The 23,692-nt window shown below is 39.7% G+C and overlaps 1 protein-coding gene across 3 annotated transcripts in view; it reads left to right on the forward strand.

Moving 5' to 3' along the window:
* The window catches only part of TANGO6 (transport and golgi organization 6 homolog), a 191,800-nt gene that overhangs the window by 68,564 nt on the left and 99,544 nt on the right, over nucleotides 1-23,692 (forward strand). For all 3 annotated transcript variants that reach the window (XM_042918981.1, XM_042918982.1, XM_042918980.1), the window contains exons 13-14: nucleotides 7,240-7,749; nucleotides 10,856-10,913. In XM_042918981.1, the coding sequence (XP_042774915.1) occupies nucleotides 7,240-7,749; nucleotides 10,856-10,913 (568 nt within the window). The remainder of the gene's footprint in view (nucleotides 1-7,239; nucleotides 7,750-10,855; nucleotides 10,914-23,692) is intronic.

Here is a 23,692-nt window from a genome sequence, read left to right on the forward strand (position 1 = left end):
TACCGAGAAGTAGAAGTTTGAGCTAAGATTTGAACAGTGAATAGGAGCTTGGGAGTGTGCGGGGTGCAGATGGAGGAAAATCATTAAAAGACAACATCACATACAAAGTCTGGGAAGCAGAAAAGAGCCTGGTATATTTAAACACTAACAGAAGCCAGTGTGTAGCTGAGTTACAGAGACCGAGAGTCAGAGGAGTGCCGGACAAGAAGGGAGGTGGGCATGTGTGTATGTTAGGAGACTGTAAGAAGGCAGAATAAGCTTGATGCAAATGTAATGAAATCTGACCCAAAATCAGACAGGTCATGACTCGTAGCAATGAGTGGAGAACCCTCTGGGAATGGATTTTTTAATATGAAGATTCAAATCTTCAAATTTGTGTCCTTTCAAAGCTTGTCCTTAAGGGGAAGAGGAATTTTATTTGGGTCTGTTGTTAATGTGAAGCCCATTTCTTGGTAGATGTACTTAGCACTCCAAATTTTATATTTTCCATGTACTTTGAAGAAAACATTTTTGGTTCATTTTCTGAAGTCCTACTATATCCCTGCCATTAAATTGTCAAGGAGGGGTTCATCATTGGACTAGTTTTTATTAAGTTGTATTATTGGATTTGGTTGGCCTGATTGGTTTTTGTTTTTCTGGTTGAATATTAAGAATAGTCTTTGTCTCCATAAGTTGAGAGTATGGTCTTTATGCTTTTCTTTTCTCTTACTTAACACCTATCATTTTGTACCACATCCCAAATGGAAAATAGAACGCAGATATTTCCATTTCCCTTTCTAGAAGCCCGTTGTTTGGGGACTGGCTATGTAAATTAGTCATGTTTTAAGGACGATTCACCTAGCTAATGCAAATGTACATCCTTTACCTGTCACTGCCCTTCCATGAGCCATCCTGACTCACTGATGACATTCTGGATTCCTCTGACTTTGCATTTACTTAAGTGAACATAAACATGTCACCCTGTACTTTTGCCCTAGATCTCTTAATTTTTTTTTCTGTTTGACTCATGGATTCATAAGGGGCTTCTATAGTAATTCTGGGTTTTCTGTCCTTGTGATAGAAAAAAAAATCATGATTCTTAATTATGTTTTCAGATGGTCATTGTCAGGCTAGGACTTTTGCTTCAGAGTCTAGATTATACTAAATCAATCTCTGATTAGAGTTCATTGTTTTAGCTGATGAAACAGAATCTAACAGCATTTAAACTTTTCTTTCTTTCCTTTCTAATTTATGTAATTAAGATGATTATTAGAGCACGGTATCTAGGAAGAGGAGTCAATTTAGAGAAAGTGTAGGTCTAAGACTGCTAACAAGACAAGTGTAATTCCAAACTCATTTTCTAAATTTCAAGGTTGGTCGTCAGTAAAAGTGTGATGTTGGTAAAGTTTCTTGATGATGTTTCAGCGCCCGTGTCCCCTATAGCACCACTGCATGGAGCTGATCTGAGCTTGGAGGGTCAGGGTGGTGGGGCTGGGACTCAAACCCGAATACTGAGGTCTCATACCATATTTTCTGAGAGTATCATAGAGTGAACTCGCTCAAGAAATATTTATTGGGGCACCTGGGTGGCTCAGTCGGTTAAGCATCCAACTTCGGCTCAGGCCATGATCTCATGGTTGGTGGGTTCGAGCCCCATATTGGGCTCCACCCTGACAGTGTGCAGCCTGCTTGGGATTCTCTGTCTCCCTCTCTTTCTGCCCCTCCCTTGCTCTCTCTGTCTGTCAAAGATAAATAAACTTTAAAAAAAGAAGTATTTATCATGTGCCTCTTTGCCCTCATGGAGCTTACCTTCTAGTGGCTGTGGTAAATCCGATGAATTCTTAAGTTTTTGAAAAAAGATTCATATTAGTATCTTTATGTGCGGCTTATTATAAAACAGGGCATACTGCATGCTGACTTAGAACCAAAATTAAAATACCACTTGTAAATAAATTCAGTGACACAGATGAGAACTGGACATGTAAACTATTCAGCAAAGTATCTGGAGAAACATAGGTGATATATAGAAATGAGTACACAAAGAATACACATAAATATTTTATGGAATTAGGTCAGCATTTTATTGCTGGAAGAAACCCTCAGATTCTCCCAAAGTAGTGATTCTCACTGGAGCAGAGTAAGGCCGGATGAGGAGACGTATGCCCCTTAGGCTAGCTTTGTAAAGCCTCCTGTGGGGCTTTTTCAGTGTATGCATGCTGTCCTCTGGCTGTCACTTTGGTCCTCATATGCTTCCCTTAGCAGGTGTGCTCCCTCCCACCACTCCATACCCCCAATCCCACCCCTGCCAGTCCATTCCCCAGTTCTTAAATTTGAAAACTTGCAGAAATTCAGAACAACTCACCATCTAACTGGTTCACTCTTGACGCCCTGAAATAAATCATAGAGGTGGGCTGACAGAGCTCTGCCCATTCCACTCCTGAAGCCTTCCAGAGATCCTGGAAGAGAGGCAGCCAGATAAAGGAATCTGTCACTCACCTGCGGGCTGCTCCTTCAGGCCTCAGGCCTTCTACACAGAATTTTGAAGTCTGGATATGAGATCTGTGATGAGAAGCAGTGACAGGAGTAGAAATGAGGGCTTTATGTTTAATTCTCAACTTTGATATGGCCTCTGGTGACCCTTGAAAAATTATTAATAATTACTTAGTGGTTCCGTTTTCTCATCTATCAATTAAGTGAATATTACTTTATACCTCAACATTTTTTTGAACATCTATGAACAAAATAGTTGGCACCTGTAGTCTTAGATTTCCCTAATTATTCTCATAGTGGGAAATCTGTAGGCTTATGAAACTGAAGGAATGCATAACTTTAATTGCCTTGTAAACTATTTGATTCAGAATCCACCTACGCCTATGGTGATTAGGGAAGTTACTCGCTCAAATAAGATGAATCCAACAATGACTAAGAAGCTTGAAAACTGGAAGAAAAGTTGGTTGGGTATTTTATTAATAGACTCTTTTTTAGAGCAGTTTTAGGTGCACAGCAAAATTGAGCAGGAATTACACAGATTTCCCATAGACCTTCTGCCCCAGAGAGTATGGCTTCCCCCACTATCAGCATTCTGCCCTGGTGTGATCCATTTATTACGTCTTTGATTCTGCATTGACACATTATCACTCATGGCCTACAGTTTACATTACGGTTTACTCTTGGTGCTGAACACTTCTACGGGTTTTGACAAATGTGTAATGACACGCATCTATTATTATGATATTGTTTACACAATAGTTTCACTGCCTTTAAAATTCTTTGTGCTCTGCCTCTTCACCCTTCTCTCCCCTCAGCCCCTGACAACCACTGATCTTTTTACTGTTTCCACAGTTTTGCCTTTTCCAGAATGTAACTTATTGGAATCATATACTGTGTAGCCTTTCCATACTGGCTTCTTTCACTCAGTAATAGGCATTTAAGGTTCTTCCATGTATGTCGGGTTTGATAGCTCATTTCTTTTTAGTGCTGAATAATATTCCATGGTCTGGATGTACCACAATCTATTTATCCATTCACCTACTGGAGGACATTTGGTTCCCTCCAAGTTTTGGCAATTATGAATAAAGCTGCTATAAACATCTATGTGTAGGTTTTTGTATGGGCAGAAGTTTTCATGTCATTTGGGTAAATACCAAGGAGATCAGTTGCTGGAACATATGGTAAGAGTATGTTTAGTTTTGTAAGAAACTGCCAAACTGTCTTGCAAAAGTGACTGTACCATTTTGCATTCCCACCAACAATGAATGAGAGTTCCTCTTGCCCCACATCCTCACCAGCTGTGCTGTTGTCAGTGTTTTGGATTTTAGTCATTTTAATAGGTATATAATGGTATCTCATTTTAATTTGCAATTCTCTGATGGCATATGATGCCGAGCATCTCTTCATATGCTGTATGTGTATGTATCTTCTTTGGCGAAGGGTCTGTTCAGCTCTTTTGCCCATTTGTAAATTGGGTTGCTTGCGTGTTTTCTTATTGTTAAGTTTTAAGAGTTCTTAGTGTATTTTGGATCACTGTCCTTTATCAGCTGTGTCTTTCTGCAGATATTTCCCCTTAGTCTGTGGCTTGTCTGCTCTTTCTCTTGACATTGTCTTTTGCAGAGTAAAAGTTGAAAAAATTTTAAATTTTGGTGAAATCTAGCTTATCACTTATTTCTCTAATGGACTTTTTTCTTTAGTATTTTATCAGAAAAGTCAGCGCCATACCCAAGGTTATCTAGATTTTCTCTTCTCTCGTAGGAATTTAATAGTTTGCGTTTTACATTTAAATCTATGATCCATTTAGGAGCACCTGGGTGGTTCAGTCGGTTAAGCCACTGACTCACGGTTTCGGCTCAGGTCATCATCTCGTGGTTTGTGAGTTCGAGCCCCGGATTGGGCTCTGTGCTGACAGCTCGGAGTCTGGAGCCTACTTCAGACTTTGTGTCTCCCTCTCTCTGTCTCTACCCCTCCCCTACTCGTGCTCTGTCTCTCTCTCTCTAATTTTTGTGATAGTGTAAGGTCAGTGTCTAAATTCATTTTTTTTTTTTACATGAATGTCTAGTTGTTCCAGCACCATTTGTTGAAAATCTGTCTTTTCTCCATTGTGTTGACTTTCCTTCTTTGGCAGAGATCAGTTGATTATATTGGAATCACTGTGTTGCACACCTGAAACTAATGTAACATTGTGTGGCAACTGTGCTTAAATTAAAAAAATAAACTTAAAAGAAATCAATTGACTATATTTATATAGGTCTCTTTCTGGTTTCTCTATTTTGTTGCATTGGTCTAGTTATCTTTTTTTTTTAATTTTTTTTTTAACGTTTATTTATTTTTGAGACAGAGAGAGACAGAGCATGAACGGGGGAGGGTCAGAGAGAGGGAGACACAGAATCTGAAACAGGCTCCAGGCTCTGAGTGGTCAACACAGAGCCTGACGCGGGGCTCGAACTCACAGACTGCAAGATCATGACCTGAGCCAAAGTTGGCCGCTTAACCGACTGAGCCACCCAGGAACCCCTCTTTTTTTTTTTTTTTTAAGAAGTAATTGTTGTGTACAATAGAAATGAAAGAGGCCATACACTCCTGCTATAAATAGATTTTCCCATTTCAGACACTTAAAGAAAAAACAAATGCCCATAATGCTAAGGAGGCACGAGCTGAAGTCTAGCATAATGGTAATACTCACAAAATTATCTAAATATCTATCACTGTCTATTACTAAAATATCTCTCCCAGTTCTACAGATTCCTGATAAAATTGAACTTTTACTCAGATAACATAATTTTTATTCTGGACATACATATCCTCTTCTCCCTTTAAGATATAGTAACAATGCAGTAGTCAGTTGTCGTACACATGCAGATAGGTTAACATACTCTGCAAAGCTAGAAATTTTACCTTCTGTCAATTTTGTAGAGTTCCTAATGTTTAAACAAAGGAATCTGAGGGGTGTGTGTGGTGAAATTCTATAGGTACAAACCTGACATAAACCTCAAGTTTTTATTTACTTGGAAGGAAAGTGATGGGGAAAATAAACAGTAACAGTTCTGCAGACTTAGAGTTTAAATGAGAATATTATATAGATCTTACACAGGCAGTTGGTTGATTGGTTGGTTGGGTAATGAAACGAGTGAATGAGTTAGTAATAAATACCCTGCCTTGTTCTAAAAAGGATTTTAAGACTTGCAAGGTTTTCAAATATCAAGGGCTCATGAAGCCTCATATGATAATGTTTCTAGTGTTTTCAAAGAGAAAAAGATTCTCACTGATTCTCATTTCTCTACTGCCTGCACATACACTTTTCCTAGTAAGGCATATGGCATTATAGAACAAAGCTGCAGGAGAGAGTAAAATCTTATGTAATTTTCACTCTCACTTTCTAGGAAAAATTCCCTCTTGCCAATTATTGTCTCGATACCTTCCAGACCTATGATGCCTTTGTATGCTGACCAGCCACTTTAGAAAATGTAGTTAAGAACTCCTTTAGTTGTGGGTGCCTGGGTGGCTCAGTCAGGTAAGTGTCTGACTTCAGGTCAGGTCATGATCTCACAGTTTGTGGGTTTGAGCCCCGTGTGGGGCTCTCTGCTGTCAGTGCGGAGCCTGCTTTGGATCCTCTGTCTCCCTCTCTCTTTGCCCCTCCTCACACTCTCATGCATGCTCTCTCTCTCTCTCTCAAAAACAAATAAACATTTAAAAAAAACTGCTTTAGGGGCACCTGGGTGGCTTGGTCGGTTAAGCGTCCGACTTCGGCTCAGATCATGATCTCATGGTCCGTGTGTTTGAGCCCCGCGTCGGGCTCTGTGCTGACCGCTCAGAGCCTGGAGCCTGTTTCAGATTCTGTGTCTCCCTCTCTCTCTGACCCTCCCCGGTTCATGCTCTGTCTCTCTCTGTCTCAAAAATAAATAAACGTTAAAAAAAAATTTTTTTTAAAAAACTGCTTTATTTGTTCAAGTGAGACTCTGTAGGGTATTGGGTAAGAGTGTGGACTCTGGAGCCAGACCTACTGAATTCATATCTCACCATCTTCCAGTTGTGTGACCTTGTACATATTATTTAACTGTTCTGTGCCTCATTTCCCCCATTTATAATATAGATAATAATCATAACTAGATTATAGGGATATGAATATGTGCGTATTTTTTATTGTATTTCTTTTTAAAGCATTTACATAGCACTTACTATGTGTCAGGCACTAAGTTGCTAATATTAACTCATCTTTTATAGCAAAAGGTACATAGAAGTTAAAAGTACAATAATGCAGTAAAAAAGATAATAAAAGTCAAAATATAATAATCTGGAAAATAATTTTACCATATGTCTGGGTACTAAAACCTGAGATGGTGAGAATAGCTGTAGAGACAAACAGTCTAACAGGTAAGTGGGTCCAAAGGATGTAAACAGGGTGTTAACAGAAAAAAGCAATGCAGACAGCCAAAAAACATGAAAGGATGCTTAATAGCACTGGTAGTCTGGCTAATGCAAATTAAAACCATAGGATAATCATGTTTTTCCCACCAGGTTCCCACTAAATTCCCACTAAAAATTAAGTGTAATCATGTACATCACTAGTTTATTTTTAACTCAGAAAAATACCTGCACGCGGTATTTAATAAGTGTTAGCTATAATTATTCAACAATAGTTACTGAGTGCTAGACTATGCTGATTACACCATGAATAAGATCTTACTCAGAATATGTTCCCTTGTGCTTAGGCATTATTAACATCTGCTATATTAATTTGGGTTTGGCATTTGTTCTTTCATTTTGTAGTTGAAGTCAGGTGATTTCGCTGTACTGAAGCAATTGCTGCCTTTGTTGGAAAAGGTCTCCAGTGTGTACCCTGACCCTGTCATCCAAGAGCTCGCTGCCGATCTCCGCATCACCATCTCGACACATGGGGCGTTTTCCACTGATGCTGTCAGTGTGGCTGCCCAAAGTACCCTGAACAGAAAGGATCCAGAAGGGAAAATAGAAGAACAGCAACAAACCAGTCATGAAAAGAACAGTAATGGGTCTGACCTCGAACAACAGCAAAGCCGGGAGAAATCCAGGCAAATGGGCCTGAAATCTCACACTCCACCCATTGCTCAGGAGGTCAGTGCGTCCAGAACTACTACAAACCACAAGTCTGGAAGCATCACCACAGACCAGCTCCAGGAGGTTATTTTATCAGCTTATGATCCTCAGATTCCAACGCGGGCTGCTGCCCTGCGAACTCTTTCCTGCTGGATAGAGCAGAGAGAAGCAAAAGCCCTTGAGATGCAAGAGAAGCTTCTCAAGGTAAGTAGAACATACTGGGAAAACAGATGCACGCAGAGTGGGGCAGCTTTCTGGGAGCCTTGACTATGTACCAAGCACTGCCCTGGACAACCTGGGTTTTTTTGTTTTAATTTTCTTCAAGTTTATTCATTTATTTTGAGAGAGACAGACAGTGTGAGCAGGGTAGGGGCAGAGAGAGAGGAGGAGAGAGAAAGAATCCCAACCAGGCCCTGCACTGTCAGCACAGAGCCCAATGTGGTGCTCGAACTCATGAAACCGCGAGATCATGACCTGAGCTGAAACTGAGAGTTGGACGCTTAACCACCTGAGCCACCCAGATGCCCCTGCCCTGGACCACCTTTAGGGAAATTGTAATTGTTCTGAGGAGGCAAGATGTAGACACAGGAAAGACTTAGATAACCACCTGAGACCACTCAGCTGAGCTTGAACAGGAAAGAAAAGGGGAAGGCAGAGCATGAGCAAATTCCCAGAGAAGCCACCTGTTTTTTCTGGGCCCCCTTTGTAGGGGAATTGTGCAGAACTGGCTCCCCTCACTCCTGCCTTCTCCCTCCATCACAGTGAAGAGTCTGTTCTGTACACGAGAGATGTATGTGGGAGAAAATGTATACTTGGTTGGGGATCTTTTCCCTTTTGTGGTAATTTTCCTGACCTCAGTATGGGTTAGAGATTAAGAGCAAAGAGTCTAGAGACTACTGATCCAATCCCAGATCATTTTCTTGGACAAGTCATTTAAAATTTCTGAACCTCAATTTCTACATCTGTGTATTTATTTTTCAAGGGGGAAGGGCAGAGAGAGAGGGAGAATGAGAATCCCAAGCAGGTTCTGTGCTGTCAGTGCACAGCCAGACACAGGGCTGGATCTTGTGAACATGAGATTGTGACCTGAGGTGAAATCAAGAGTCAGAGGCTTAACCGAATGAGCCACCCATGCACCCCCCCCCCCCTCAGTTTCTACATCTGTAAAGTGAGGGTAATAACAGTAGGACCCACCTTATGTTGAAAGATTTAGGGGCACCTGGACTGGCTCAGTCTGTTGAGCATGTAACTCTTGAGCTTGGAGTTGTGAGTTTGAGCCCTATATTGGGTATAAAGATTACTTGAAAAGAAATTCTTTTTTTAAGTTTATTATCTGAGAGAGAGAGAGCATGACTGAGTGGGCGAGGGGCAGAGACAGAGAGAGAGAGAGAAAGAATCCCAAGCTGTCAGTGTGAAGCCTGACACAGGATTTCAACCCCCAAACCATGAGATCATGACCTGAGCCAAAATCAAGAGTTAGACGCTTAACCGACCAAGCCACCCAGGCACCCCCAAAATAAAAATAAAACCTGAAAAAAGAAACAAAAGGAAAGAAGGAAAAATATTTAAAATTTAAAATAAAATAGTCATGTATGGATACCTAGCTGGCTCAGTTGGTTGAGCGGGCAACCTTTGATCTCAGGGGTTGTGAATTCAAGCTCCATGTTGGGCATAGAGCTTACTTAAAATGAATGAATGAATGAATACATTTACATATATATATATATATATATATATATATATATATATATATATATATGTATGTGTGTGTGTGTATATATATATATATATATATATATATATATATATATATGTTAGAGGGAATGAATGAGCCTGCTGACACCTTGAAAAAAAAAGTCTGCGTAAAGCAATTATAGAGATAAGCACACAATGAGCATCTAAAAAAGGTTCCCCATCATAATTATCATCTCTTTCATATTCTTTAGCCATTAGATTAAGAGTTATAATTCTGATTGAAAACATTTATCTCTAGTCACTGAAGTGTTAGAATCAATAGTATAATAATAATAACCACTGTTTATTGAGCCTGGTCCTATACCTTTCAGACATTGTCTCTAGTCCTCACAACACCTGCAATATTGGTATTATCCCCATTTTAAGATGAGAAAACCAAGGCCTGTTAATGTGCCAAGGATCTGCTGCCATTAAAATATTACTGTAAGCCTCAAATTATGTATCTCCTTTGAGTAATCAATCACCAAAGATATCCCTTCATACACCAAATAGATGGTGAATGCTATGAACGTCTTTGGGATTTTCTTGAACTTATTTAGCCTTCATCTTCTGTGCATGATTGGTCAGGTCCTGTCAATTCTTTTTCCAAGAAGTCTGTCAAATACCTCTCTCTCTCTTCTTCTTTATTCCCATGGCCACTACCCTGGATTAAGCTTCCTTTACTCCCTACATGATCCCACCCCTTCCAACCTGGCCCTCTTTCCAATTAAACTAATTTTCGGCTCTCCCTAACATGCTGCAGATGTGGGGACCAGCAGCATCAAGTTGGTATCAAGACTCACTGTGCCAGCAAACGATGCATCACTAAATGTGGAGCAGATACCCCCGTCCTTCCCCTAGACTCCCAAGCAGGAAAAAAATGGGCATATGGCTGCTGTGTTTCTCTGGCCCTCATATTAGGGCCTAAACTTAATATGTCACTGTCTTATCTTCTTCATAAGCTTAAGTACTCTCTGCAGTTGACACCCCAGTGCGTTCCTCAATTGTGAGACAATCTGTTGAAGACAATTTGTAACTAACGTCAACTGAAGTGCCGAAATGTGCAAAAGATTTAAAGAAATAAATTAGAACAGATTCAGGGTTATCTCAGTAACATCTCTCTGTCACTTGCATTTCCGTATACTTTCTGAATGCAAGGGAAAAGGATGAAATTAGAGCAAATATGCCATCAATTGGACATAACCCCACACTTGGCATCTTGTGTTTCATGACTGGTAGTCTGTCGTGTCACATGTGAGAGTATTGCCCACCATGGCCTGTAGTGGAGCAAACGTTGAGGATTCTTCTTCCAGATCTTGGTTTCCGTGCCTACTTCTGATATATACTTGGCCACTTCAAGAAGTGTCTCCCTCTAACTGGTACTCTTTTATAGCTATTGTAAAAATGGGTCTTCAAACATATACACCGTCTTCCCTACAAGATTCTCAAGTCAGACCAATGTCTGGCCAAGACAAACAAGAAGAAAAGCATTTATTCTTTTGAGGCTGCCATAAGGGTCACTTATGTCTTGTTTTTTCTTTGCAAATCATATCACTCCTTTATTTTGTGGTTGCAGATATTCTTGGAGAACTTGGAGCATGAAGACACCTTTGTATATCTGTCTGCTATTCAGGGTAAGTTAGTCCTGGTTTAAAGGACTCTGAGTCTGTGGACCAAAGATTGTGGCATATATGTTTGCACAAAATCTCTAAAGTCATGGAACCACAAGACTGCTGGTCCTTTTGTTCATCTCCCTGTCTCCTAGCTAGGACTCAATTTAAGTCATAATAATAATGTTCCTGGATGGTTTCCTAAGGGTTCCAACAGAGCTTCAGTGTCTGATAGTGATGAGGAAGTCTTTGTCATTCTGTAGATTAAAACCCATTTCTTCTCATTCAAGGAAGTAAAGAATGGCTCATGCATGAACTCTCATTACCTTAACCTTTTTGTACCTGACTACTGCTAGTATGCACCATTGCTTTCCCTTTAATTTAAAAGAATTTCAGAATATATACCAATTTTTCATTGAAATGTTTTTTAAACACTTTTTTAAATGTTTATTTTATTTTTGAGAGAGAGAGAGCATGAGCAGGGGAGGGGCAGAGAGAGAGGGAGACACAGAACCCAAGCTGTCAGCACAGAGCCCAACGTGGGGCTTGAACCCACAAACTGTGAGATCATGCCTGAGCCGAAGTCAGACGCTTAACTGACTGAGCCACCCAGGCGCCCCTCATTGAAATATTTTTTTGCCATAATTTGTTGTTATGGCAACAACAAATTTTGTTGTTCTCCCCACCTCCATTAATTTGTGGATTCCAAGTCTAGAGAGAGGCTTCTTCAACAGGATGTAGAGAATAGGCATCCTTCCTAGAAGAGTGAGAATCAGAAATGGTGAGAAGATTGGTTATCTTTTGGCTTCTCTTGGCTTCACCAGTGGAGTATAATCGTCAAGAGCTAGGACTCTGGGACAGACCACCTGGGTGCACCTCCATTCCTGTGCTGCTCAGCTATATGGACTTGGGCAAATTACTTGATTCTTTTGGGTTTCAATTTCATATTTGTAGAAAGAGGGCTAAATGGAAATGTAAAATGGCATAGCTAATTTGGAAAACAGTCTTGCAGTTTGTCAAAAAGATAAACATAGAGTCACCACTTGACGCAGCATTTCTTCTAGGTATATACTCAAGAGGAATGAAAACTTATGTCCGCACAAAAACTTGTACATGAATGTTCATAGCAGCAGTGTTCATAATAGCCAAAACATGAACACAATACAAATATCCATGAACTGACAGGTAGATAAAATATACTTTATCCGTACAATGCAATATTAGCCAGTCATTAAAAAAAGGAAGTAGTGAAATATGTTACAGCAGGGATGAACCTTGAAAACATTATAAGTGGAAGAAGTTAGTCACAAAAGAGTGCATAGTGTATGGTTCCCTTATATGAGATGTGCAGAATAGGAAAATGTATCGATCACTAGATAAGTAGTTGCCTAGGGCTGGCAGGAAAGGGGAAAGTGTTGGGAGGTAATAGTTGAAGGGTAAGGATTTCTTTTTGGGATGATGAAAACATTCTAAAATTGATTGTGGTGATTGTTGCACAACTGTGTTCCTACTATATTGTAGGAACCATTGAATTGTATACTTTAAATTGGCAGATTTTATGATATGTGAATTATATCTCAAGCTGTTACCAAAAATAATTAAAATTCTTAAGGGGAGAAAAGGAATAAAACTGTCAGAGAGTAAGAAGGTACGATGATTTAAATGTAATGTGGTAGATAGGATCCTGGAACAGAAAAAGGGTATTCAGAAGAAACAGAGAGAATCTGAGGAAATTATGGACTTTGGTTGATAATAAAATGTCATTCTTAGTTTATTAATTGTGACAAATGTACCATGCTAATGCAAAAATTAATAATAGGGGCAAGTGGGTGTGGAATATGAGAATTCTCTGGGCTATCTTCTCCATGATTCTATAAATCTAAAACTATTTTATCATAAAAAGTCTATGAAGGGAGATTAATATTAGGATTAAATGAGTTAATACCTTGAAAGTGCCTAGCACATAGTAAGTGTCCAAATAGGTTTAGCTGTTATGCTTTTAGTGTTATCATCATCATCTTATTACTGCTGCTTCTACTGTTAGATTGCTAGATAATAATGTGGTAATGTATGTAACTTCTCAGATCTAAAGTCTGAGTAGGCAGACTCTATCAGGTAGTTATTGCTATGTAACAAACTGCCCCCACCCTCGGTACTTTAAAACATCAATCATTTATTATCACTCACACATCTGTAGACCGATAGGGTTCAGCTGATCTAGGACAGGCTTGGCTAGATGGTTCTACGGGCAGGCTGTGGCAGCTTTGCTGTGCCCGTTCTTGGTCACCCCTGGCCCAGTGGCCTCCCAGTGGCCTCCACACCCCTGGCCCATGGCAGAAGTGTAAGAGAACAAGAACAAACTTGAGAGGCCTTTTTAGGTCTAAGGCTGGAACCTGCATCCTATCACTTCTCCCTCAATCTGTTGGCTACACTGTCAACGTGGCCCAACCCAAAAGTCAAGAGGGAGAGAAATACACTGGTTCCCTTCAGTGGGATAAGCTGCCAGGTCACAGAGCAAAGAGCATGAATGCAGGGAAAGGTGGAGGATTGAAGCCAGTAATGAAGTTTTCAGAGCCTTGGAATTCATTCTTTATTCAGCAGACATTTATTGTGCGCCTGCTATATACGAAACACTATAACAGTGAGTTGTCATGACTAGGTTAAAAAGCAAAAAGAAAATTCTTCCAAGGAGACAAAAGAACCACCCAAAGAGGTCAAACAGGTGAGAGCAGAAGCCAAAAGAGTAGAGGGTGTCAAGAGAGAAGGTAACTATCTATAGGTCAATGGGCAAGAAGGCTCAGAATTGAGATAAGCCTGGGGCTCAGGAAGTCACATGACGATGAATGGTAATTATGGAAATAGTAAATCAATGAAGCAGGAACCTCAAATACCTATAATTAATAAGTCTCAGAAAATAAGTCATTCAGTACTTTTCTCAAGGAGCTGTAATACTGTTGTTTCTTGATTTTTTTTTTTTTTTTAGGACAGGGTTTTGCGGGGAAGAGGAGGTATGTCATTCTTATGTGGCAACTTTGCTGTTTGGAATAAGCTTCTTGGCTGATTAACCCATTGAGCTCATTAGCCTCTAGGGTCTGCTATAAAAATCACAACTGTTGGTTTTATGTTTGTTTTTAGTAATTTTAATTGGTGTGCTAATCAGTTAGTAGCTAATTTGGTGATGAAGAACATGGGAGGTAGAGGTGTAATTTCTGTTCTCAGCTCCCCACAATGGACAAGTTTGAATTAATTGATGTTTTGGTGTTTGTAACATGCATTTAACGGCCAAGGCCTTAGGTGAATTTCCCATTAAGAAAAGAAAGAGCTGAATTTTCCCACCTGCATTGCCAATGCCTTTTGCCTACATACAAAGCACTCCAGGAACCAAGCCATTCTGGATTCCCAGTCAGACAACACCAGCCCCCTTGTAAACATGCAGTACAAGGGGTGTGTGGCTGTGGTTTGAGTAGCATTTCGTTGTGGGGAGCGTGTGTGTGTGTGTGTGTGTGTGTGTGTGTGTGTGTGTGTGTGTATACACGCACTTGCTCACGTCCACATCCATCCATGTCTTTAAGTTTTCCTTTTCTAACCTGCCTAAATGTCTCCATGTGAAAATTACAATCTTTCTTTTGCTTAATTTGTTGGTAAGTTGTATTTCCTTTGTAATTTTTCACCAACTGTGCAGTCTGAGCACAGAGCAGAGGGGAATTAAACTTCTTCATTCAACAGATCCTTATTGATACCTGATGTAAGACCTATTGGTGTGTGTATTATCTGTCCATCACAACAGTCTGAGAACTAAATTCCCTATGAGTTAAAGTTTAATTTTATGAAAGATGGTCTGCCTCTCCTTGTGGTGCTACTGAGAAAGTGATGGTTGATGATTCTCACAGCAGCTGCTCCCAGGTGGTACTTAGTAGCGAGTCGTTCAGGCAGAGAATTAGATACCAAATTGCTGCGTTGGAGTTGCAATCCAGCCTTAGTAAGTAGAAGACCTAATCTTAGACTGTGGCCATTAAGTGTCTCTCCTTTTTGGATTCCTTGTATATCTATATATTTTTTTAAAATTCTTTGGTATATCATTATTAATTGCACAAATTAATGCATTCTCATTGTTTTAAAACATTTAATTGACCAGGAAATATATAAGGCAAAAAGTGGAAGTCTTTTTTTCCAAAATAGGAGTTAAAATACGTCCTTGAGGGTCCCATAATATTTGGAGTATTTTTCACACTTCAGTTCAATAATGGTCAATAGATGTTCAATAATGAATATGATAAATAAGTGATATTCTTCAAGGAGGACATTATAGCCAAGTTATTTATCACCCTGTGGATCTGCTCACGTATTCTCTCAGTCACTTTGAATTATTTAAAGGACATTTTGAAAGCAACCAGCGACAGATGCATTTCAGAGATCCAACTGATCCCTGTCGGTGTCAGAAAGATCTTTGGGTAAAACTACCAGACTCACTGAAAAAGAAAAAGGAAAAACAAAAAAAAGACACACCAAAACCCTAGGCTCTGAGCCAAGCATGGGAGGTGAAGGTGTACCCGTGTGTGTAGTGAGACAACCTGGATATCCTGACATGCCCAAGCAGATCTCACTAACTCTTCTAGCCTCTTTCTCTCAGAGAACAGTTTTCATTTCTGGCCAAAAGAGACAAGGGGAGGGAGACCAAAAGGCCGGGAAGCCGGGTGGGTGGTTGGGGGGAGAGGTGGATAGAAATTGTTTTTACTGAGTTTCGAACTGAGCGGGATTACAAGTCTTAACTTGTCAGAGGCCGAACTCCCTATCTCATTCTCAGATTTCTACGTCAAGTGAAGCAAGTTGGGAAACCATTAGCAGAACATAATTCTATCCATTGAAGGACCATCTAATTGGATCTGGCATTGAAATTTGGAATGCAGTTCCTGTGAAGTTTATCATCTCCATTTATGTCCTCGAAATGGGAAGATTGCTTTTATGTCCTGTCCCGTCCACCTAGTTAACAAATGAGCCTTTAACAAATAGTCTGTCATATATGCTGTCTGGGTAAATTCTTGAAGTAGTTCTAGGTAGTAGATTATCCCCACTTTTTAAACTTTTTATTGGAGATGTAATTTATACACCTAAATTCACCAGTTTAAAATGTTCAATGTTTTTATTATATTTAGAGAGTTGCACAACTATCACTACTAGAACTAGATACAGTTCTACAACTTTTTCATCATCTCAAGAAGAGACTCCATATCCATTATTAGTGAATTTCCATTCCTACTTCCCCTAGCCCCTGAGAACCACTAAACTACTTTTCATCTCTGTGGATTTGCCTGTTGGAGATGTTACATGTAAATGGAGTCACACATTGTATGGTCTTGTGTCTGGCTCCTTTCACTTAGAATAATGTTTTTGAGGTTCATCCATGTTGTGGCGTGGATTGGTACGTATTCCTTTTTATGGCTGAATAATGTTCCACCATACAGATTAACCACATTTTGTTTGTCCATTCATAAGTTGATGTCATATTTGGGTTGCTTTTACTTTCCAGATTTTATGAATAACAAACACTGTTATGAACATTTATGTACAAGTTTTTGTGTGGACATATGATTTCATTTCTCCTAGGTTTATACTTAGAATCACTGGGTCATATAGTAACTCGACGTTTAACGTTTTGAGGAATTGCTACACTGTTTTCCAAAGTGTCTGCACCATTTTACTTTCCCATCAGAGATTTAGGAGGGTTCCAATTTTTCTACATACTCACCAATATTTGTTATTGTCTGTCTTTTTAATTACAGCCATCTTAGTTATGTGTGAAGTGGTATCTTATTGTGGTTTTGATTTGCATTTCCCTAATGGCTGATGAAGTTGAGCATCTTTTTATGAGCTTGTTATTCATTTCTTTTTTTTTTTTTTAATTTTTTAATGTTTATTTAATTTTGAGAGAGAGAGAGCATGAGTGGGGGAAGAGCAGAGAGAGAGGGAGACATAGAATCTGAAGCAGGCTTCAGCTGTCAGCACAGAGCCCAATGCGGGGCTCAAAGCCACAAACTGTGAGATCATGACCTGAGCCGAAGCAGGACACTTAACCGACTGAGCCACTCAGGTGTCCCTTGTTGTACATTCTTTATCTTCTTTGGAGAAATGTCTGAATAGATTCTTTGCCCATTTTTAACTGATATAGTTTGTCTTTTTATTATTGAGTTATAAGAGTTCTTTATATATTCTGGAAACATGTTCTTTATTAAATGTATGAATTGCAGATATTTTCTGCCATTCTGTGGGTTGTCTTTTCTCTTACTAATGGTGTCATTTGAAGCACAAAACTGTTTATTCTTGATAAAGTCCAACTTACCAGTTTTTCTCTTTATTGCTTGCATTTTTGGTGTCATTTCTAAGAAATCACTGCCTAACCCAAGACAATGAAGATCTACTTCTGTGTTTTCTTCATGAGTTTTATAGTTTTCACAATTACATTTAGGTCTACCATCCATCTTGAGTTAATTTTGTGGTATGAAGAGAGATAATCCCATTTTATAGCTAAACACTCTGAGACTTAGATAGCTTAAGTCTTTTTTCTAAGATTACTTAGCAAGCAATTTGAACCTTGTTCATGGCTTCCAAATCTTCTAAAAACCTTCCAAAAAATGTTTTGTTTTTTTTTTCCCTTCAGTACACTTGGTTACTTCTTTGGAACTTTTTAAATAATGGTAGAAATTGGCTCTATTGTTGTGCTTTTTAAGATTAAAAACAGGGGCACCTGGATGGTTCAGGCAGTTAAGCATCTGACTTCATTCAGCTCAGGTCGTGATCTCACAGTTGGTGGGTTTGAGCCCTGTATCAGGCTCTCTGCTGTTAGTGCAGAGCCTGCTTTGGATCCTTGGTGTCTCTCTCTCTCTCTCTCTCTCTGTGCCCCTCTCCTGTGTGCACTCTCCCTTTTAAAAATAAACTTAAAAAAAACCAGATATTATGATTATCGATAGTATTTATTATAATTGAATAATGCTTGGGGCACCTGGCTCAGGTCATGATCTCATGGTTTCGTGAGTTTGAGCCCTGCATCGGGCTCTGTGTTGATGGCACGGAGCCTGCTTGGGATTCTCTCTCTCCCACTGTCTCTGCCCCTCCCCCACTCACGCTGTCTTTGTCTCTCTCAAAAATAAATAAACTTTAAAAAATTGAATAATGCTTAATCATCTAGAAACCTTTGATTGTGTCAACAATCCCAAAATATAATAAAAGCAGATATGATCATCCTTTTATAAATGAATAATTGACTTTCCTGTAGTCACGAAAGTCGGGAGGGTGGTGGAGACCCATTTCTCAGGAATTCCCAGTCTACCGTACCTTATCTTGCTGCAGCCCCAGTGATATAATTTATAATGCCTTCTCTCTCTCCCTTCCTCCATTTACAGGTTGCATTTCAAAACCCAAAACACTTGAGTTTTACATTAGCCTCATTTTTCAAATATCTGTCCTGTGGTTTCCTCTATCAATTGAGGATTGAAACATTCAGATTTGCATCAGAATATTTAGCAGTTTAGCACTTTTACCTGTAAGTAAAAGGTGTACTGGCTACTTCAAGGGTTAGTTATTTTCACTCCCTAAGATTGCCTTGGATAATTGCCATATAAGAGAAATGGAAGTAAATATTATAGAAGTTACCACTTACTAGTGTCTATTATGTGCCAGTCACAGCAACCTTGCAAGTTACATATCACCCCTATTTTACAAATGAGTGAACTGAGACTCAAAAAGATTAAGAAACTGGCCCGAAGTAACACAGATACTAAGTGTCAACATCAGAATTTGAGTCTGGCTCTGAGAACTATGCTGTTGCCACAGGGAAAAATGATTAATCCAAGGAAGCACACTGTTCTCATGCCCAGGTACAAGGGCTGAGTTCCCAGGTGGTCCTAGGTATAGAAGTGGGCCTGCTTATAGGAAATGGTTTCACTATAAATCAACCCTTCCTATAACAATGTGCTGAACTCATGTTTGCGTGCGCGCACACGTGCGTGCGAGCGTGCGTGCGTGTGTGTGTGTGTGTGTGTGTGTGGCTTTGCCCATTTGGCAATGGGTACAGTATTATTGTTAAGCATTCTTTATGTGTATCTTTGAAATTCATCTTCCATTAGTGGAATCTGAGTGTGTGACCTCACACTGCCTACCTTTCTTCCTGCTGATGGTCATGACTGTTTCATCGCTGTATCATCAGAGATTGTGGGTCAGGTAAACATGTAGCTTTCTGTACAGAACTCTGGACATTTGTTGCTTTTCTGACTCCAATAAGTGACATTTAAAAATAACTTCCTTTAAAATGATATAAATTATGAGGCTGTGGAGAAATCGGAACCCTCATACACGGCTGGTGGAAACTGTAAAATAGTACAGCTGCTCTGGAACGCAGTCTGGCAGCTCTCAAAAAGTCAAACATAGTTACCATATGACCCACCAGTTCCACTTCTAGATACATACCCAAGAGAAATGAAAACATATGTCTGTATAAAAGCTTATATATGAATGCTCATCGCAGCATTATTCATACTAGCCAAAAAGTAGAAACAGCCTAAATATTCATCACCTGCTGAATGGATAAATAAAATGTGGTATATCTTGCATAATGAAGTATTATTTGGCAATAAAAAGGAATAAGGTACTGATTCACACTACAAATGGATGAACTTTGAAAACCTGCTAAGTGAAAGAAGCTCAACACATAAGGCCACACATTGTATGATTCCATTTATATGAAACGTCCAGAATGGACAAATCCACAGAGATAGAAAACCTAGATTAGTGGTTGCCAGAGGGTGGGGAAGAGAGGGGTAAGGGGAGTGACTGATAATGGATACGAGTGATGAAAATATTTTGGAATTAGATATTGGTGATCATTGCACAACCTTTTAAATATACTAAAAATCACTGAATTCTGCACTTTTAAAAATAAAATAATAAACTTAAAAAGTTCAGAATAGTATGGGGCACCTGGGTGGCTCAGTTGGTTAAAGCATCCGACTTCAGCTCAGGTCATGATCTCACAGCTCGTGAGTTCGAGCCCCGTGTTGCGCTCTGTGCTGACAGCTCGGAGCCTGGAGCCTGCTTCAGATTCTATGGCTGCCTCTCTTTCTGCCCCTCCCTTGCTCACACTCTGACTCTTGCTCTCTCTCTCTCTCTCCCTGTCAAAAATAAATATTTTTTTTGGGGGGGCGCCTGGGTGGCTCAGTCGGTTAAGCGGCCGACTTCGGCTCAGGTCACAATCTCACAGTCCGTGAGTTTGAGCCCTGCATTGGGCTCTGTGCTGACCGCTCAGAGCCTGGAGCCTGTTTCAGATTCTGTGTCTCCCTGTCTCTGACCCTCCCCTGTTCATGCTCTGTCTCTCTCTGTCTCAAAAATAAACGTTAAAAAAAAATTTTTTTAATAAATAAATAAATATTTTTTAAAAATTTTAATAAAAAAAATTCAGAACAGTAGTTTTCATGGAGCTTCTTGGACTCTGAAGGGTGGATGGACAAGGTTGAGATGTGTGGGAGTAGAGTGAGGGAGTCAAGCCTGAAGGAAAAGTAGAGGCAGGAGGGTGTCAAGAGGGGGGTGAGTATAGAATATCCAATGGAATAAAGACAGACTCTTCAGTAAATGGTGCTGGGAAAACTGGACAGTGACATGCAGAAAAATGAACCTGGACCACTTTCTTACACCATACACAAAAATAAACTCAAAATGGATGAAAGACCTAAACATAAGACAGGAAGCCATTAAAATCCTAGTGGAGAAAGCAGGCAACAACCTCTTTGACCTCAGCCGCAGCAACTTCTTACTTAACATGTCTCTGGAGGCAAGGGAAACAAAAGCAAAAATGAACTATTGGGACCTCATCAAAACAAAAAGCTTCTGCACAGTGAAGGAAACAGTCAGCAAAACTAAAAGGCAACCAACAGAATGGGAGAAGATATTTGCAAATGACATGTCAGATAAAGGGCTAGTGTCCAAAATCTATAAAAAACTTATCAAACCCAACACCCAAGAACAAATAACCCAGTGAAGAAATGGGCAAAAGACATGAATAGACACTTCTCCAAGGAAGACATCCAGATGGCCACCCGACACATAAAAAAATGCTCAACATCACTCATCATCAGGGAAATACAAATTAAAACCACAATGAGATACCACCTCACACCTGTCAGAATGGGTAACATTAACAACTCGGGCAACCACAGATGTTGGTGAGGGTGCAGGGAAAGCCATTACCAGGCCAACCAGTGAGTGATGGAGACTGGAATCAACTCCAGAGCCAAATTCTACCTGTCTCTACTCCCCTTCTCTCTCCATTCCCTTTCTTTTTTTTTTTTTTTTAATTTTCTTTTTTATTTTTAAAATTTACATCCAAATTAGTATATAGTGCAACAGTGATTTCAGGAGTAGATTCCTTACTGCCCCTTACCCATTTAGCCCATCCGCCCTCCCACAACCCCTTCAGTAACCCTCAGTTTGTTCTCCATATTTGAGTCTCTTACGTTTTGTCCCCCTCCCTGTTTTTATATTATTTTTGTTTCCCTTCCCTTATGTTCATCTGTTTTGTCTCTTAAAGTCCTCAAATGAGTGAAGTCATATGATTTTTGTCTTTCTCTGACTAATTTCACTTAGCATAATACCCTCCAGTTCCATCCACGTAGTTGCAAATGGCAAGATCTCATTCTTTTGATTGCCAAGTCATACTCAATTGTATATCTATATACCACATCTTCTTTATCCATTCATCCATTGATGGACATTGGGGCTGTTTCCATACTTTGGCTATTGTTGATAGTGCTGCTATAAACATGGGGGTGCATATATCCCTTCAAAACAGCACACCTGTATCCCGTGGATAAATGCCTAGTAGTGCAATTGCTGGGTCATAGGGTAGTTCTATTTTTAGTTTTTTGAGGAACCTCCATACTGTTTTCCAGAGTGACTGCACCAGCTTGCATTGCCACCAACAATGCAAAAGAGATCCTCTTTCTCCGCATCCTCGCCAACATCTGTGGTTGCCCGAATTGTTAATGTTAGCCATTCTGACAGGTGTAAGGTGGTATCTCATTGTGGTTTTGATGTGTATTTCCCTGATTATGAGTGATGTTGAGCATTTTTTCTTGTGTCGGTTGGCCATCTGGATGTCTTCCTTGGAGAAGTGTCTATTCATGTCTTTTGCCCATTTCTTCACTGGATTGTTTGTTCTTTGGGTGTTGAGTTTGATAAGTTCTTTATAGTCTCCATTCCATTTTCTGACCTTTCTTAAATCATCATGGCCTCTGCTCTCGCAGACAGTGAATTAAGCCATGGAACCAGTGGATCTTGACATTTTCAGCTGAGCAAGTAAATACTTCTTAATTTCTTGGTTTTCAGGGTTCATTTCAAATGTTTTACCTCCTATTCATGTAAGCCAGTGGTCACAAAGGTAGAATTCACTACCAAGAAGGCAGTAGTGAGACACCTTGGGATAAAGACTCAGTTGTTTCGATGTCTACTTTACAAGCTATTAAGAAGGTGAAAGTACCTTCTCTGCAGAACAGCTGTTTCAATTTTGCCCTAGAGCCACCCTGTCTTTAGTAAAGTTGGAATTTGAAGGCGAGTTAAAGAAGATAAAACAGTGATAGAACTCACAAGTAAAATAGCGAGTTCCTCTTTAGGTTTCTGTTTAAGTATGATATTACTTGACTCTCTAAGGAATCCATCTGTTTTACTAGAACTGCTTTGAGGTAGTGGCTAGAGAGGTACCCTGCCCTTGCTTTTCTCTCCCAAACTAAATAGCAGACAGCCTATGTTATCCTTTATTTCAAATACAAATTAAAATTCCTAATCTCACCAGATGTGATTAAAATGATACTTGAAACTGTTCACACACTTAATAAGCCCAATTATATTTTTTTATTAACCCTGACATAGTTCCTTTTGTTGCTGAGTCATAGGTTTAACATTTTTAACTGATTGAAGCATCAGTTTATCCTTCTTTGGTCATGTCAAGATCTTGGGCGGTGGTGGAAAAAGTGCACTTAAATGGTATCTGTAGAGTTTTGGCAACTCATCATTAGATTCTTACATTGGACCTTTGTACTCAGTTTTCCTGGCCTTATGGCCTGTCTGCTGGCCATAAGGCCAGCTTGAAGAAGCTGGAAGGTTGGGAATGAATTGAACCTCAGGAATGGATCACAGGCACTGAGCTACAGAGACCTAATTAGGTCATCCCTCCTGTCCACCTGCCAAGGCATGATTGCTAAAGTTTGCTTTCTTAGGAGAAGTCTGTTTTAGAAGCAGGTTTGCACTTGATGTCCAACTTCTTTTTTTTTTTTTTTATGTTTATTTATTTTTGAGAGAGAAACAGCATGAGCAGGGGAGGGACAGAGAGAGAGGGAGACACAGAATCGAAAGCAGCTCCAGGCTCTGAGCTGTCAGCACAGAGCCTGAAGTGGGGCTGAACTCACAAACTGCGAGATCATGACCTGAGCCGAAGTTGGACACTCAACTGACTGAGCCACCCAGGCGCCCTGAAGTCCAACTTCTATTTTCCATTATTGGTAGCCTGACTTTAGATAAGGGCAGAAATAATTGTAAAATATCTTTGGCCATTGATTTTTTTTCTTAGTGGTTTAAAACGTTTATTCGTTCATTCATAAAGATTTATCGAGTATCTACCATGTGCAAAGGCACTGTGCTCACTACATTGCTAAAAAAAATGATTCCCTCCCTTCAATGAATTTACATTTGATGCAGGGAGGAGATGGTGGGGGGCAAGTAGTAATCCAGTAATCACATGAACAAATGTGAAATGTGGCTTTGAC

Source organism: Panthera leo, chromosome E2 (genome assembly GCF_018350215.1).
Source record: "Panthera leo isolate Ple1 chromosome E2, P.leo_Ple1_pat1.1, whole genome shotgun sequence".
Lineage (NCBI taxonomy): Eukaryota > Metazoa > Chordata > Mammalia > Carnivora > Felidae > Panthera > Panthera leo.